The sequence below is a fragment of the Coffea eugenioides genome, chromosome 5 (genome assembly GCF_003713205.1).
Source record: "Coffea eugenioides isolate CCC68of chromosome 5, Ceug_1.0, whole genome shotgun sequence".
NCBI lineage: Eukaryota > Viridiplantae > Streptophyta > Magnoliopsida > Gentianales > Rubiaceae > Coffea > Coffea eugenioides.
This window is the reverse complement of record NC_040039.1, coordinates 51,058,993-51,074,954: the sequence shown is the minus strand read 5'-3', so window position 1 is coordinate 51,074,954 and position 15,962 is coordinate 51,058,993. Positions and strand designations below refer to the sequence as shown.

Below are 15,962 nucleotides of genomic sequence, written 5' to 3'. Positions count from 1 at the left end.
CTCACACAGTTTTACCAAATACCAAACTCAACTTTCTACAATCTCAAAGGCCTAAGCTTTCTTTTCTTTTCATTTCTTTTTCAATCTCTCTCCACGCATTTTAGGCAGGAGGAAGAAGGGTCGCTCTCTCTTTTATCTTTCTCAACAGTGATTGCTCTTTCTCCACCATTGCTAATCGTTAAAGTAAAGGGCAAGAAAAACCCTAAAGTTGGGATCTTTGTGACTTCAGGTATCTTTTTTGGACTTCTTTTTCATTACTTTTGAACTGTTCCAGTGTGATTTGCTTGGTGGATTTGCTTCTCTATGTTCTCAACTTTGTTTTCTTTTTTCTTTTTTTTTCCCTTTTTTTAACCATCTGGGACTTTGTGGGGTTTTTGGATTTTTCTTGGTAGGGTTCTCTTTCAAAGAGGTGGGTCTTTGTTCAAGATCTGTGTGCTTTTTTCTTTGACCATTTTCTTGTTTTTTTTTTATTTCTCTTTGTATAGCTTCATTATTTCGTTCTTATCCTTTGCTTTGTGGTGTCTGATGACTCAGGAGAGCTGGTAAGGAACCCCCATTTTAATGTAGGAGATTAATCACACTTTCTTCAAATTTGGTTTTAGTAAAAGCATTCGACTTTGCTTTTTAAGGTTTAGCTTTTTTCAGCTCAAGAAAAGGATGGCCTTTGGAGGTAGATAGATGACCATGTTGTACTTAGATTGGGATATTTTCTTGTTAGAAATGTTCTTTCTTATCCCTTTTCAGCATTGATCTGCACTTGCATGTAATTTAACTGGCATGCAACTTTTGATCATATCTGGTAACATGTCGTTTGCTCACTACTTTTCAACTTCTTTTGTGTTTTGATTGAGTTTGGACTGTTTGTTGAATTTATTTATGTCCTGTTATCTGTTTACGTTTGCAGAATGCAATTAATTGCTCAGAGATCAGCTCCTTAGGATCCATATTATCAAATTTTTGCTGATTTTGTGTTGACAATATTATTTTAATCTTTTCGCTATGGTTAAGGGGAGAAGCTCAACTCTGAAAAAATTAATTGCTAGCGTTCTTCATGTTTGTCTCAGAAAAGTTAAGATCTATATTTACTTTTTCTTTTTCCAATTTTGGTATATATCTTGCAGCTGTTGATGGAGAGTGAGATGATAAGCTTTGATTTTGATAACAGAGGGGGTCATGTGCTGAACCTGGGGGCCAAGTGATGGGTCTGTTTAGTTCGATCAATTTAAGAAGTCTGTACTCCTTTCAATGGCCTCGAGATCTGGTACTAAGGGTTCCTTGGATAAGCAGAACAAAGCATTTGGAATTGAAACATTAGAAGGAATTTCCCGAAAGCCTTCACCTTTGCTAGCCTCAAAGACAAGCAAATCAGGTACTGCTTCAGTTGCTCAAGAAGTTCCACCCAAGCAGCTTAATATAGAAACAACAGCGAACAAGAAGTTGCATAATGCTGGCCAGAATGGGTTACTAGATAGTTTAGCTGGTAAACTAGATACGAGCTTGCGTTTGGGAAACACTAAGCAAACACAAGCAAGCTTGAGTCCTCCAGCTACTGAAACAAAGGGCTCGGTTGAGAACATAGCTGATCAGGAAAAGAAAACATCTGAACGTGGAACAGTCAAGGATGGAGTGAGTTCTGCTAAAGTGAGTGATGGAGCCAGTAGTCTTGCAAAAACAAGTGGAAGTGCCAAAATTAGTGATCGAGCTGATTTTGTTGAGAGTGGCAAGAGCAGCATTTGTAGGGGTAGCACTAGTAGTAATGTAAGTGATGAAAGTACTTGTAGCAGCTTGAGCAGTAGCATTAATAAGCCTCATAAAGCAAATGACTCGAGATGGGAAGCCATCCAAGCTGTCCGATCAAAGGAAGGGGTCTTAGATTTGAGGCATTTCAGATTGCTAAAGAAGTTGGGTTGTGGTGATATTGGAAGTGTTTATCTCTCGGAGTTGTGCGGTACAAAGTGTTATTTTGCCATGAAGGTTATGGATAAAGCATCACTAGCCAGCCGTAAGAAATTGCTTCGCGCTCAGACAGAAAGAGAAATATTGCAGTGTTTGGACCATCCTTTCCTTCCGACGTTGTATACCCATTTTGAGACTGAAAAGTTTTCATGTTTGGTGATGGAGTTCTGTCCAGGTGGTGACTTGCACACACTTCGGCAGAGGCAACCAGGAAAGCATTTCTCAGAACAAGCTGTGAAGTATGCAACTTGACCCTCCTCATAGCGTTTAGTTGGTTGGCATATATACAATTATATGTCCTTTCAACTAAATGTGCTTGTTTTTTCTTTGGTTGACAGTGTATTTGGAAGTCTTTTGCTTGCATTCATTTGATATTTACCAGTTTTTGTGTGGTTTTAATTTGCTAATTACTTTCTACTACGTTTGCTGGTGAAGAAAATCAGAAAATATCTTTTGATGGAATTGTTGAATACTTTTTTTCCTTTCTTCATTGGGTTGTGGATGTTAAGTTCCTGCAAAGGTCATACAAGGCTTGAAAGAGCGATTTTTAGAGAGCTTGAAATTTCTTTTGATGGTGACCAATGCCACATCACCTCATCACTTTCTATGCAATGTTGTTCCTGAGCATGAGTGGTTTCTTCTAGTTACTTTTTGCCGCGCCTTAGCTCCTATGTAAGACCTGATATGACAAATAATGACAGTGTGATTAACTGGCAATTCCTAACTATGAGTCCAATTGTTATTTGACTTGCGAAGGATCTTCTCAGTGCATTTAGCATGCTTGCATGGCACCCCAAAAAAGCATACTAGCACTGCTAAGCCCTTCCTAGTGTGTATGAGGTTGGAAAGTGGACTGGTTTAATCAAGCTTCGTTACAATATGACTTCCTGCAAGAAACCTGTTTGAAGATAATTTATAACTAGATTTCTGAGCCAGAGAACTTAAAAATTGCATTTCCCTTCATTCTTCAATATGTCGAAAAACAATAGTTTTAGTTAATTTCTAGCCAAGTAAATTGTCATGTTGAAAACTTCACTATGCATCTATGAGACCATTTTGGCTATAGACGGGGGTTAAGTTTTTCGTGAAATGTGGAGAAGCTTTTGTTGTGTGGGGAAAAAGCAGAATGATTTTTTTTTTTTAAATGTTGAATAGATTAAAAGCATGTGAGGCGATTGAGATACAGTATGAAAACCTTTATAAAACCTGTTCACAAGTCTATATTTCCTTTTCATTATGGTTTGGCTAGATCTTTTTGTATGCTCAGATTATATCCCATATATACCTTCTTTAAGTGGATGATGACAGATAATGGTTTGAGTAGGCAACGGTTAAGGCCAATCTTGTAATTTGGAGGAAAAAGAGGAAAGTTTTGGTTTAGCATTTTTTTAGCTAGGAACTCTTGTCATGACAATTTGTCTCCTGTCTTGCCTAGATAACAGATTGTTACACAGTCCAAGTTGATCCTAGGTATCTGCTTCTTGTTCATCTTTTTTCCATGTTAGATATCCCATTTACTTGACTTTTTTGAATTCTGCTACTAATTTTGATGCTTGTCGGTATCCTGAAATTCTTTACATTTATGTTTTTAGTTTCTAAATATGGAACGTGCAATGGATAATCTCGTTTGGTTGATCTGAATGTTGAACATGTAAATCTTCGATGCTGAACTTGGTTACGCATGATTAGCTGTTACTTGGGTTGATTAAGACCTAATAGAATGGCATAGTATTATTGTTTTTGGTTCCTCATTGCATTTGCATTAATCTTAGTCTTCTTCTGCCATGCAGGTTTTACGTTGCAGAAGTGCTCCTTGCTTTGGAGTATCTTCATATGCTTGGCATTGTTTACCGTGATCTCAAGCCAGAAAATGTTCTTGTAAGGGAAGATGGACACATAATGCTATCCGACTTTGACCTCTCGCTTCGCTGTACCGTCAGCCCGACACTTGTCAAATCATCATCCCTCGAAACTGAGCCTCTCCGGAAGAATCCTGTTTATTGTGTCCAACCTGCATGCATTGAGCCATCTTGTATCCAACCATCATGCGTGGTTCCCACAACATGTTTTACTCCTAGAATCTTTTCAAGTAAATCGAAGAAAGAAAGGAAACCGAAAAACGAAATTGGTAACCAAGTCAGCCCACTGCCAGAGCTCATTGCAGAGCCAACTGGAGCACGATCAATGTCATTTGTTGGAACCCACGAGTATCTAGCACCTGAAATCATCAAAGGAGAAGGGCACGGCAGTGCTGTGGACTGGTGGACCTTTGGAATTTTCCTTTACGAGTTATTGTTTGGTAAGACTCCCTTCAAGGGATCCGGGAATCGAGCGACCTTATTCAATGTTGTCGGGCAGCCCCTTCGATTTCCAGAGTCTCCTGTCGTCAGTTTTTCGGCTAGAGATCTTATAAGAGGGTTGCTAGTAAAAGAGCCACAACATAGGTTGGCATACAAACGTGGGGCAACTGAAATTAAGCAACATCCCTTCTTTGAAGGTGTAAATTGGGCTCTGATTCGCTGTGCAAGCCCTCCAGAGATCCCAAGGCCATTCGAGATTGAGAAGATTCCCGTCCCAACAGCATCAACCGGTGAAAAGCCTGCTCCTGGAGCTATGCCCTTTCAGCAAAATTCTGATAATTACCTCGAATTTGATTTCTTTTAATGGCTTTCAAAGCTGGTTGGCTATTTGTTTCCGCCAAGGGAAATACGTAGCACCTACCTGGACATAGCAAAGCTGTTGGAAGTCAGGGTTCTCTTATGTTGGAGAAGTTGTTGATCATATTATTGCTTGATGTTGTTAAAGAACAGTTCCATTTGTTGTATTGCAAATACTGAAAAGTGTTTTAACGCTTATCAGTCCATAATGTGAATTTTGACACTTAAAAATCTCTTTTTAATGATGTGAGCCTTCATGGAGCAACAACACGTACACCAACGTATTTGTCAGAAGCGAACATCATCATCTCCATTTTCAGGCACTCCTACCCTTCTTTCTTGGGGATGCTCCTACCTTTGTTTGTAAAAATGCCTGTGGGCTATGAAGCGATCCCAATCAAGAGTCATTTAACTGCAATTTCGAGTTACTGAAGCACGTACTTTTACTCGCCCAATTTTTACCAAGTTGGATGTAGGCCGAAGGGTGGCGGTAACCTTGGCTGAAGGCAGAAGTTCCCATTATAGAATTCGAATAAATGTGTCCTTTTGCAAGGGGACAAAATACTACTACCCAGGGGAAAAAAAGGTAAAATGCGGTGAGCGTGGATCGAACACGCGACCTTCAGATCTTCAGTCTGACGCTCTCCCAACTGAGCTATCCCCGCATGTTTGGAAAAAGGACATAAATATGTAAACCATGACGCACCGTTCTGCTCAATTTTTGAAAGAGCCCCTTAGCAGCGATTGTAATCAGCCATGGAAGATGACGTGCCATTCTCGACAATCCTTTTCCTTTTTTTTTTTTTTTTTCTTTCACTTAAAGAAATGACGGATAAAATTTAAGAAGCAAAAAAAGAAAAGGAAATTTGGGTTCAAAACAAAACTTTCAACTTCTGAAATTTCAGTATTAACTACTGGGCTAAATTCTCGAGGATGCCAATAGCATATTCCAGTACAAAAATGCTGGTTGGGATGATGATAAGATGCATCCTCCACATATAAAGACTAGAGTCCACACTTAAAATGTTCTTTACCACTTTATATTTAGTACTCCTTCTAGTCATGATGAAATTTGGGGTATCCTCCTTTCCATTCATTGGTCGACATATCGCTCTCAATCTTTTCTAAAGTTTATATTATGAGAGAGCCGGACGGACAGATAATTCACATATACAACGACATACGCGTAGGACATACTATAGAATAGAGCTGGAGAAAGTCTCTCAATCTCTTCAATAATCCAATGTGGTAGTAACAATTTAGTGCTGGTGGAATTGTGGTCCTTGCATTTCCTTCCTCCTCCTCCTCCTTGCTGCCCTTCTCTTTCTTTCGGCTGTCATCTTCCATGTCCTCAAATGGAAAGATTTGCATTATTTATTGGCTTTTTACTTACCAAAAATTCAGTAACATATTTAAGTGGGGAGCAAATATTGGGCTGCTCGGATGTTCGTTGTTTTGTGACTTCTCTTTTGTCCCAAGCACAATTATCAACCACTTACGTAATTCCCAAACTGTCCAGCATGGTCTTTGCATTAAGCTACAGATATGGTCCTCTCACGTCCATGGAAATTCATCTTTTCACAAACGGCAACGAGAGAGATAAAAATTGAACCTAGTTGATCTTGGTAGCAAATCTTTCCCATATGGCCAGGCTTGATGCAGGAGAAATTTTTCTTTTTTAATGCTGAAAAAGGAACATATATAGTTCAAAAGGAGAAGGATTAGCTCACCTTCAAAACAAAAAAAGAAAAGAAGGGAGAAGGACTAGCTTAGGATGTAGTTTTATCTGATTTTGGTACTTGATGTGAAAAATGTTTAATTGCCAACATCAACCGCGCGTCCAAATTTTTTCCCTATTTTCATAAAAATTATCGCATGAAACATAAGCATTGGATAGGATAAGGTTACAGACCACAGTACGTAGTCGGGCCTGAAAAGCAAAAGACAGGACAGGAGCATGCGTAATTGTGGATGCTTAGATTCTAAAGTGGATTCATAAGTTTTTGACTCCTGCACGCTATTACTACATTGGATTAGCTGGCTGCTTCGTGCGAGCTTCCACGTACATTGATTCATATTCTGAAGAGATTGGCATTATGTTCGAACAGTTTACCATGCATGCACGTTCCTTCTGAATATTTTACGACTGCTCTGTTTGTTTGTTCGGGTCAATTACGTTAGTTGAATTTTTTCATGTGTACTGTACTCCAAAAGAAGCAATGGTCAGAGGTCCATCGACCAAGATAAAGCACCATCAATACTTGAGAATTTGAAAGAGTGAGATTCTTTTCCTTTTTCTTGTTTTTAGCTCAATGCTTAAAGAATCCAACAATACGATCGGAAAAAATGGAATGTTGAGCATCGATCGATGGATGAGTGGCAAGAGACTCAAGGGGTGCCGTCTTTCTGTGGAAAAGCGAAATGCAGCGAAAATAAAAGATGGCATCAATTCCGATAATGATATTGAATGAGACAAGTCAAAATGCTGCAGCATGCACTTACGTTTCTCTGTTTTCAGTTTTTTTTTTTTCCTTTGCGGTTTCTTTTTTGATGATAGGCAGAGCTTGGAATGGAATATGGAAGCGGATGGAAAACACGATACTATGGTACGGTGGAAAATCATCTTTTGATTATGTAGAGAATGAAGGAGAGGTTGCCGAAGGATCGATAAAGAGTGAAGGGCAAACCCAGATCGATTGACGAGATTGGCAATTTTTGAATGTGAATCTCAAGGACAAAACCCACAAGACGAGAGTGTAAACGTGAGGTTTGAAGTTCGAACCTCCGACTTATACTAGTATTAAAAGAAAAAAGTCTTGATTGAATTAGTAGGAATAATCATAGCGGTTAGGTGGCCTTTACCAACATATGAAGTTGGCTGTTTGTGAATGATGGCATATGTGGTCACATGGACATGTGCATATTTTGGTGGAAAAGGTCCCGCACGTATATTTTGATTGAGGGAATTTTATTTTTTTTTTGGTGCAACTGCTATTTTGTTTTTACGATCTGTTTCAAGGGTGTTCTATTAAAATATTATATGAGATGTTATATTTTTAGAAATGTAAAATGGATTAAAGAAAGTAAATAAATACAAGAGAAGGCAAGGTAAGTAAGATTAAACAGGGCAAGTATATAAATACAACAGATGATAATAATTATTAATATATATATATATATATATATATATGGTAGATCAGCTGAATGATAAATGTTTTAACGAGGTCATCCGTTAGAAAAAACACTTGTTTTTATTATCTTCCACTTTCATAAAGTAGACTTTTATAAACCAACAATCCAACAAGTATTGGGCTGTTGGCAAGGAGTTCGGCTCTTGGCCTAGCAAGTTGGGATTGGGATAAGAGAAGGATAAAAAAAAAAATTTAAAAAGTAGACTTTTATAAATATAGACTCCCACTTATTTGACTACGAGAAATGATTTTTTTTTTAATGGAACACACGTGATTATAGATTTTTTTTTCAAATTAGTTACGTTTTTTTAAAAAAAAAAAATTTAACACCTGACTCCTTCTTGGTGACCGCCAACCATGTAAGAAATGGCAGAAAAAATATAGGGGAAAGTGTTGCCAAGTAGCTTCCCCTCCAAATTGGAAAAAAAAAAAAAAACTAAGAAACTTCAAACTTCACCATTTAAAAATCGACCCCTAGGCACTTGTATTACTAGCTTTCTCAAAGAAGGATATTAAATTGCTAATTCTCTCTTATTAATTTTATCCTTTTCTTTTCCCTACACCTCGTTTACCACACTTTACAATTCAATGGCTTTAGCATGACAACTTTGAATTGAAATGGTAAACTGGTGAAGCAGGAAAAAGGGAAACATTTCAAAAGCAGACTCTCGAGAGCAATTTCAAAACATTTCAAGGTTTACTCGACTTTTATTCCTGAAAACAAGAGCCAGTTCACAGGGGCAATTTGGCCCAACCATCTCAGAGCTTTGTCAAATTATTCTGTTCTTTGAACGCTAGTCAATATAATTATGTATAAAAGTCTGTCGTATATTCTCCGTTCTACCGAGCACAAGCGGAAAAAGTCAGTGCGCTGACAGCGAAAAGGGCAGGAAGCGCGTTACAGTGGCTGTAGCGCAACCACCTTTTTATATTTTTAATAATTTTATTATCTCAAATATATTACACCATAAAAAATACTAAAGTAATTATTTCAAATAATAATTTATCCAAACAAACCCAATAAAAGGTGTCGCCTATAGTTTGGCTTGACCTCTCTCGAGATTTTTCATGCTTGAAAATTAGACTGAAAATCAGACTTCACTCTAAGAGTAAGATTTAAGAAACGGGAAGAGAAAAAGAAATTTGATAAATCAAGCTATACATTCTCATACTTAAATTTAATATCCTATTTTTTGTATAATAAGAATATTTTTAAAGTCTGTAAATATTTTCTCTTTTATTCATTTCAAAATAATAATAGGAGGTTCGTGTAATTCAAATAAGATTCACGATTGAATATACAACATATTGACAAAATTTGATTTTTAAATTTAAATTCGAATTATGCGTCATGTATCTAATGGTGAAAGTGTATATATTATCAGTGTACAGAAGATTAATCCTAATTTTATATGCATACTTTGCATATACTCATGGATGATAGCCAGCCCTTGAGTGTGACATTTTAGCAACCTGTACGTCCTAAACTAATAATATATAATGTCTTAATCGAATTAGCCCTAAAGTTGGTTGAGGCCATGATTTAGTCGAATTATTTAAATAATGTCAAACCTATTTATCGTCAACTCTCACAAGCAGGGAAAAAAAAAACTAGGCCCTAAAAGTAAATGCACCGCTTTGTGTATTCCTATTTCTTTATTTTTTTCTGCATTTCATTTATATTTGGCCGTAATCAGCCGCATCATTTGTAGGCATCACCGACAATCGTCACAACTTCATTCTTCGTATGAGCCACATTGCTAAATACGACATACCTTATTATACGGTAGACGCCTTTATAAGTGGCTTGTACTTTTGCTCCTATTTTAGAAGAAAATTTTCATATCTCCACCATACCTTCATTTATTTCTTTTTTTGCATCAAATCCGTGATCATATTATACACTGCAAAGAATTTATACCCTCTCGAAATTTGGGGTTACAAATTTGATCAATCATACCTTTTATATCTTAGATGCAGCAAATCATATCTTTTTTTTTTTATTACGTTTTCGGATTTACTTATCAAAGTACCTATAGAAGCATAAAAATAAAAGGAGTTCCTCTATGCAGAAGTGAGTCCGGTGTTATTATTAAAATTTTTCCTTTTTTCTTTGAGAAATATTATTTGCACTTCCATTTTTGTTAATTACACTTTCTTTGTCATTCTAATCATATAGATTTTATTTATTAGACTATTTGATTAAAAAAACGGTGGAAGTGTAAATAACAAAAATAAATTAATATTTTATCTTTTTTTCCCAGAAGGATATTATGATTTAAGGGTTGGTGGTAACTTTAATGATCTAATAATGAGCACACTAAACCTTGCCCACCACAAAGCCTATAAGGTTTGGTGGGGTAGGAGGTCAAGAGTTTAAATATTGTCTTCCATCAGTTGTCGCAATATGTGGTTTCTTAAAAAATTCATAGGGGTGCAGAGCGTACCCGTCTGGTTCAATGGTAGTTTAGTTCTCATCAAGCACTTTTATGTGTGCTTATTTAGGTTCTATTTCATGACCTAATTCATCTTTTAAATTTCTCATATTCAAATCTTAATAAAACATTTCATAATAACAATAAAATATATAAACTTATTTTTAATTAATTAAGTGACATTGAATTTTTTTGAATAAAACTTCCAAAATAATAAATGATAAGCTATTCACTATTCATTTATCAAATGTATGACTTTACACTTATTATTTAATGTGATGTGTCATATACTCAAATATATCATATTTATTCCTTAATAATTCAATCACTTAACGAATTTATATTTCAGATTTATATTTCAATTTCATCAAACATACCTTAGTGTCCTAAACAATAAAAAAAAAAACCAAATAAGAAACTTAGTGCTGAAATAAATTGACATAATCAAGCACATATTTTTTGGGTGATAACAACAAATTTGCTGCATAAATTAGTCAAATCTGTCGTACTGCTCAAAATAGTTGACCGGTATTGCAAGTCAAGCCAAAAAAAAAGAGAATTAAAGAAGAATACTACAAAATTTTGTGTAAATTTCAATTCATGCATCATACTTTAATGCCAACAGCATTAAAAAGCTGTATAGAAATGAGCAGAGAAGGCAGAGGCAGGCTCGTACTTCCACAAGGGCCACAACAATTCACCACAGACATTAATTGTCTGAAACCAATACCTCACCTCTAGAAAATTACCCACACAAAAAAGTTATTGCGCAAAATACAAATTAAGGATACTATACAAGGCTAGCAAGGAGAAAGGCCAGAAAATTCAAAACAAAAGTCTGAATCTACTCATTAAATTTTTTGAAGTGCAAGATTACCAGAAAAGCAGAAAATGGTGTTCATCACTGAAGAAAGTATCAAGGAATTTCAAACTCTGATGGAAGAAAGTCAGCTCCTTTACAATTTTTACACCCCATATTTCATTGACTTGATAGTCTTTCTTCCCTGGATCTGTTGTTTACACTTTCTTTTTCGCCTATTTTGCAGTTGCTGAGCCGCTCAAGAAGACTTTTCAGGTTAGCCCTTTAGCCCATTCGTAATTTTTTTGTATGGTTGTACACTTGAAAGTGTGAAAAGTGTGATTGATCTGTTGTAAAAGAGCAAACTTGATCTGGGTTTTTGCTGGAAATTTTTGTTCCTTGTTTTTGCCCCTTTTTATTTTTTTTTGGGGTTTTGTTTCCGTGTATATTTATTAATTCCTGTTGCTGGTGAATTTTTGGTCTCTGTGATGGTCAATGCCAAGTCAAAACTCCCTTTTATGTCATCCATTATCGGTTATGATGCAGCAATGCAACTCAATGCTGTTGTTGATTGCTTGAAGCTTTTAGTTTGTTGCTTGGGTATGTTTGCAATCAAGATTGAATTTTCCTGAAATGAAGCAAGCACCAGTAAGGGTTTCGTGCCATCATGCATTAGGGCACAGATCAAGTAAACAAATAGGAAGTTAAATTGAAATATCTTGGTATGGTCTCTGCATGAGTGAATTTCTTAGATTATTGAGTTTAACCAGGAATGGTTAGTATAAGTCTTTGTGCAGAAAATTTATAATAATTATCTAATGTTTTTTTACCTTGACTGCAGAATGTGCATCAAGGATACCCATCTGGGACCCTCATCAGGTTTCTAAAAGCAAGGGATGGGAATGTCTCCAAAGCTCATAAAATGGTTTGATTTAATTTGAGTAGAATTTTGAAATAAATCGTTGCATTTGCCATGATATTTGTAGTTGTCATCTTTTCTCAATTTTTTTTTTTTTTTTTGGCAGCTTGTTGACAGTTTAAACTGGAGGATCCAAAATGAAATTGATGATATATTGACGGTGAGTTTGATCATCATGTCAAAATTTACTCATTTTCCAAGTTGTAGTGATGTAATATTGTTGCCTCTGATAATTTTATTAATATTGATTGGATCGATGATTGATTTGCGTTCAGTCTGCTTAAATGCATGAATTTTCTGTGTATACACCTTTTAAGGTTTTAAGATGAAGTGCAATAGTATAAAAAATAATCATTTTTTGGAAGATATAACATGCTGTACAAACAGATCAACATATGTTGTTGATGTGGTTATGATGCCTCCTTTTAGTGTTTGTCATTTCATGGAGGACAAGTGTAGTTATTTTTCCATTTCTGGCTGTGATTCAGTGTTACGGTATTGCAGACGACATATGGAGTTAATTGTCTTTTATGCTAAAAAAAGCTTAGAATCTCCTATGCTTAGCCTACTCATTGAAGATATTGCCCCATTAAGACTAGCATGAATTTCAACTTCCAAAATTTCTTAAACTATTATAGTTGCAGGTATTGCAATTGCATTACACTTTTAGGGGCTTTAGGATGTTAAATGAATCAAAGATTGAATTGGAAGTTGGCAGATGAAGTTCGTCCTTCCTAATAATATTATATGTTCTCTGCAGAAACCTATTATCCCCACTGATTTGTACAGAGGACTGAGAGATTCCTATCTTATGGGAATGTCAGGATACTCAAAGGAGGTAACATGATGTATGCTTATCCTGATTATTTTCATGTATTGCTGTTTTATAATGATGTTTATCAACTGTATATCTATTGCGTTAGATCACTTTTCCCTTAGCTCATTTTCAACAAATAGTGACTGCTTTTAGTGTTCCAACAGTGATGTTTTAGTTGACTCTCTGCTCATGGTTTTCTTGTTGCTTTTTAAATGTTTAGGGTCTTCCTGTCATTGCTATTGGTGTGGGGCTCAGCATGTTTGACAAAGCATCTGTAAGATACCATAGTTTTATCTTGATTAACAACTGTGTACTGTGGTATTATCTGCAAGTGAACTTGCTAAGTAGAACTGTTCCTTGTACAGATTCACTACTATATTCAGTCTCACATCCAAATGAATGAATATAGAGACCGTGTGATATTGGTATGTTTTGTTCTCTACATATAACTGATGGATTAGTCTTTCCTACGCTAACAGTGTATACAATGTCAGCCTTGGACGAATGATGACTATGTAAAATTTGAATTTAAAATCCAACTTTTGCACATGTCATGGATCCAATGCTGATAGTGTATACACTGTCAATGTATATGAAATTTACTCATAACTTATCTGGTGATTATCTATCAAACTAACCACTTATAGTGTTATAGCCTTCTGCAACAAAGAAATTTGGGCGACATATCAGCACTTGTATAAAGGTCTTGGACATGACTGGTTTGAAGCTTTCTGCATTGAACCACATCAAGGTATTTCAGATGATTGATTTTTGTGTTCAAAGCAGAAGTGTTCTGTTGTTATCTGTAGGAATCAGTGATGAATTAGCTTCCTTTGCCTGGTCAAAACGCTTTCCCACCCCGTTCTCCCCCTCACCCCCAACTCCCCCCCTCCAAAATAAAGAGTTATGGATTTTAGAACCTCTATTTGACTTCTTTTTAAATACAATTCTTTACCAGCAAAGTTCGTCACCCTAGATCCAGTATCTTCTGGCAGTAATCAGTACTTTTGTTTTTAACTTTGTTTAAGTGCAAGTCATGAACTAATGTAGCTTATACTTCATGAAGATTGCTGAACTTTTAGTAACTTGTGGTATTTTGTAACCTTCTACCACTATAATGTTGACTGTAACTTTCTTTTCATTTTCTTAATTTCAAGACATTGATGCATGCATTGTTTTGTCTTTTTATCTTTTTAATGGGAGAGATAATAACTCAATTCTGAAATTCCTTCTTGGGACTGATCTGTATTTGTGTTTTTTGTTTTGGCAGATAACGACTGTTCTATCTACAATAGATGACCAGAATTACCCAGAGAAGACAGACACTTATTTCATTGTAAATGCCCCATACATATTTTCAGCGTGTTGGAAGGTGAGCATGTGTATATTTATACTTGTTAATGTGTATAAAAACGATGTCAGAAAACATGGAGGAGAAAGAATAACTGAATGCTTGCATGGTAATGTTTTTCTTAAGAAAGTTTGTGTTGTTTACAGGTAGTGAGACCTCTTTTGCAAGAAAGAACAAGGAAGAAAGTTCAAGTGCTCTCAGGGAGTGGAAGAGATGAGTTATTGAAGGTGAGGCAGCCATTGGATGGTAAAGTTCATCTTGAGAATAATGTTGCTTTATACTGATATTAGCGATTGTCCAAAGCAGTCTTTGCTTTTATGGTTTGACTGTTTTTGCAACTAGCTTAGGAGTTTCCTCAACCAGACTTAAAGTTGATCTTTGCAACAACCAATCTTATGCTTTCCATTTTGTCTTGAATTTTCACTCATGCTACTGATTATTAATCAATTTCACTAAGAATGGTCCCTTTTCAATTTGGCCTAAGAGATAGTCCAAACGAAGTGAACATAATATGGTGTTGCTGAAGATGAATACCTGACGCCATAGATATCATTTGCATCTATATCCACTTGGACAGACACTTGAAAAGCAAAAGTTGCATATCAAATTCTGTCAACACTTGTATAAATAAGAAAAGTTGTGTGTAGATGGCTCTTAGAATGTTTAAGAGATCGCCTCTTGTTTACTACGGTTCAAGTTCCTGAGTTTGTTGATCGGGTGCTCTCCCTCATTCTGCGTGTTTCTCAAAAAGGCACACACACACACACTTCACTATAGGTCTAAGTGATGGCTTGATCACCTGGGTGGTGGGTGGATTAGGTACTCAAACTAATTGCAAATGTTTCGCATGTCTTGTTTGGTTAATAGAATGCTAACTCATTCATTACTCACTTGCAGATTATGGATTATGCATCTCTCCCACATTTTTGTAAAAAGGAAGGCTCTAGCTCATCTCGGTATTCTAGAAATGGAACATATGATGACTGTTTCTCCTTGGACCATAGTTTCCATGAACAGCTGTACAACTACACAAAGGAGCAAGCTAAGCTCCTAGAGGCTGATGCACTCATCAAACAGGGTTCATTCCATGTGGATTTCCCGGAGCCAGATCCAGAGGGTGCCAAGATTGCTCAAACTATAGAGACAGAGTTCCAGAGGCTTGGGAATCAAAATGGGGTTTCAAATTCATTACGTGGCATCAAGATCAATGCTGACTGAGCTGGAGATCATCTGGTAGTATAAATCTAAGGTGATTGCATTTTGGGACAGCTCTGAAGCGAGCAGATTTAATTATAGAAAACAGTTTTAAACGCCTGCACCATCTCATTCGCAGGTTCTGGATTAAAGCTAAGCTAAGTCGTAAGTAGATAGTGCCAGTCTCTGGGTATATAATCCTACCATTATTCATAAACGTTGTAGAAATCCTGATCCAGTGTTCTAAAAGAATTCCAATTACATGGCAATACTGCTGATTCTGCCAGGCCTATGGTGCCTCATTCTCAGATTCTTATGCTGTTTACTTGTAATGGATCCAATCAACATCTAACCTGAATGCGCATGCACGGGACGCTAAAAGAGCACTTAAAATGGTGGATCTGCGGTTCTGCTTCGCCTGACGCCCTGTGAGTTATTGCGTTGTGCTGCTGAAGAAATCTTCAAATATGAAATGCCATCAAAACTAAAATCTCTGGCGTAGATAAAAAAAGGTAATCGTCGAGAAAGCAGTTGAAAATTCTTGATAAAGGTCGGTAATTTCTCAACAGGATTTTTTTTTTTTTTCCCTTTTGTGTAAGTGGAAGGTCCCTATCACTTGTACTCCTTTTATACGTATCGTATC

The 15,962-nt window shown here is 36.3% G+C and overlaps 2 protein-coding genes and 1 non-coding gene across 7 annotated transcripts; 2 read left to right on the top strand and 1 right to left on the bottom strand.

Moving 5' to 3' along the window:
• Positions 1 to 8: 8 nt before the first annotated feature.
• LOC113770363 (serine/threonine-protein kinase D6PK-like) lies at positions 9 to 4,858 on the top strand. 5 transcript variants are annotated; one of them, XM_027314793.1, is made up of 3 exons: positions 9 to 229; positions 1,166 to 2,195; positions 3,747 to 4,858. In XM_027314793.1, exons 2-3 carry the CDS (start codon positions 1,246 to 1,248, stop codon positions 4,618 to 4,620), a joined length of 1,824 nt encoding a protein of 607 aa, XP_027170594.1. In that variant the 5' UTR covers positions 9 to 229; positions 1,166 to 1,245; the 3' UTR covers positions 4,621 to 4,858. The 5 variants fall into 5 exon arrangements, with proteins under 5 accessions (XP_027170594.1, XP_027170590.1, XP_027170592.1 ...); XM_027314789.1 differs by having other exon boundaries at positions 1,122 to 2,195; XM_027314791.1 differs by lacking the exon at positions 9 to 229 and adding an exon at positions 487 to 542 and having other exon boundaries at positions 1,122 to 2,195.
• Positions 4,859 to 5,205: 347 nt separating this feature from the next.
• Positions 5,206 to 5,278, bottom strand: TRNAF-GAA. Its single transcript has one exon. It is a non-coding gene; the product is annotated as a tRNA-Phe (tRNA).
• Positions 5,279 to 10,886: 5,608 nt separating this feature from the next.
• On the top strand, positions 10,887 to 15,631 carry LOC113770160 (phosphatidylinositol/phosphatidylcholine transfer protein SFH9). The gene is made up of 11 exons (XM_027314547.1): positions 10,887 to 11,185; positions 11,286 to 11,314; positions 11,880 to 11,963; positions 12,064 to 12,117; positions 12,718 to 12,795; positions 12,995 to 13,048; positions 13,140 to 13,199; positions 13,430 to 13,525; positions 14,045 to 14,146; positions 14,272 to 14,352; positions 15,023 to 15,631. Exons 1-11 carry the CDS (start codon positions 11,131 to 11,133, stop codon positions 15,341 to 15,343), a joined length of 1,014 nt encoding a protein of 337 aa, XP_027170348.1. The 5' UTR covers positions 10,887 to 11,130; the 3' UTR covers positions 15,344 to 15,631.
• Positions 15,632 to 15,962: the final 331 nt, after the last annotated feature.

Coding starts and splice junctions, on each gene's coding strand:
- LOC113770363 (XM_027314793.1), top strand. CDS start 1,246: ATGGCCTCGAGATCTGGTACTAAGGGTTCCTTGGATAAGCAGAACAAA. Junction 2,196..3,746: donor TTCTCAGAACAAGCTGTGAA/GTATGCAACTTG, acceptor TCTGCCATGCAG/GTTTTACGTTGCAGAAGTGC.
- LOC113770160 (XM_027314547.1), top strand. CDS start 11,131: ATGGTGTTCATCACTGAAGAAAGTATCAAGGAATTTCAAACTCTGATG. Junction 14,147..14,271: donor TATTTTCAGCGTGTTGGAAG/GTGAGCATGTGT, acceptor TGTTGTTTACAG/GTAGTGAGACCTCTTTTGCA. Junction 14,353..15,022: donor GAAGAGATGAGTTATTGAAG/GTGAGGCAGCCA, acceptor ACTCACTTGCAG/ATTATGGATTATGCATCTCT.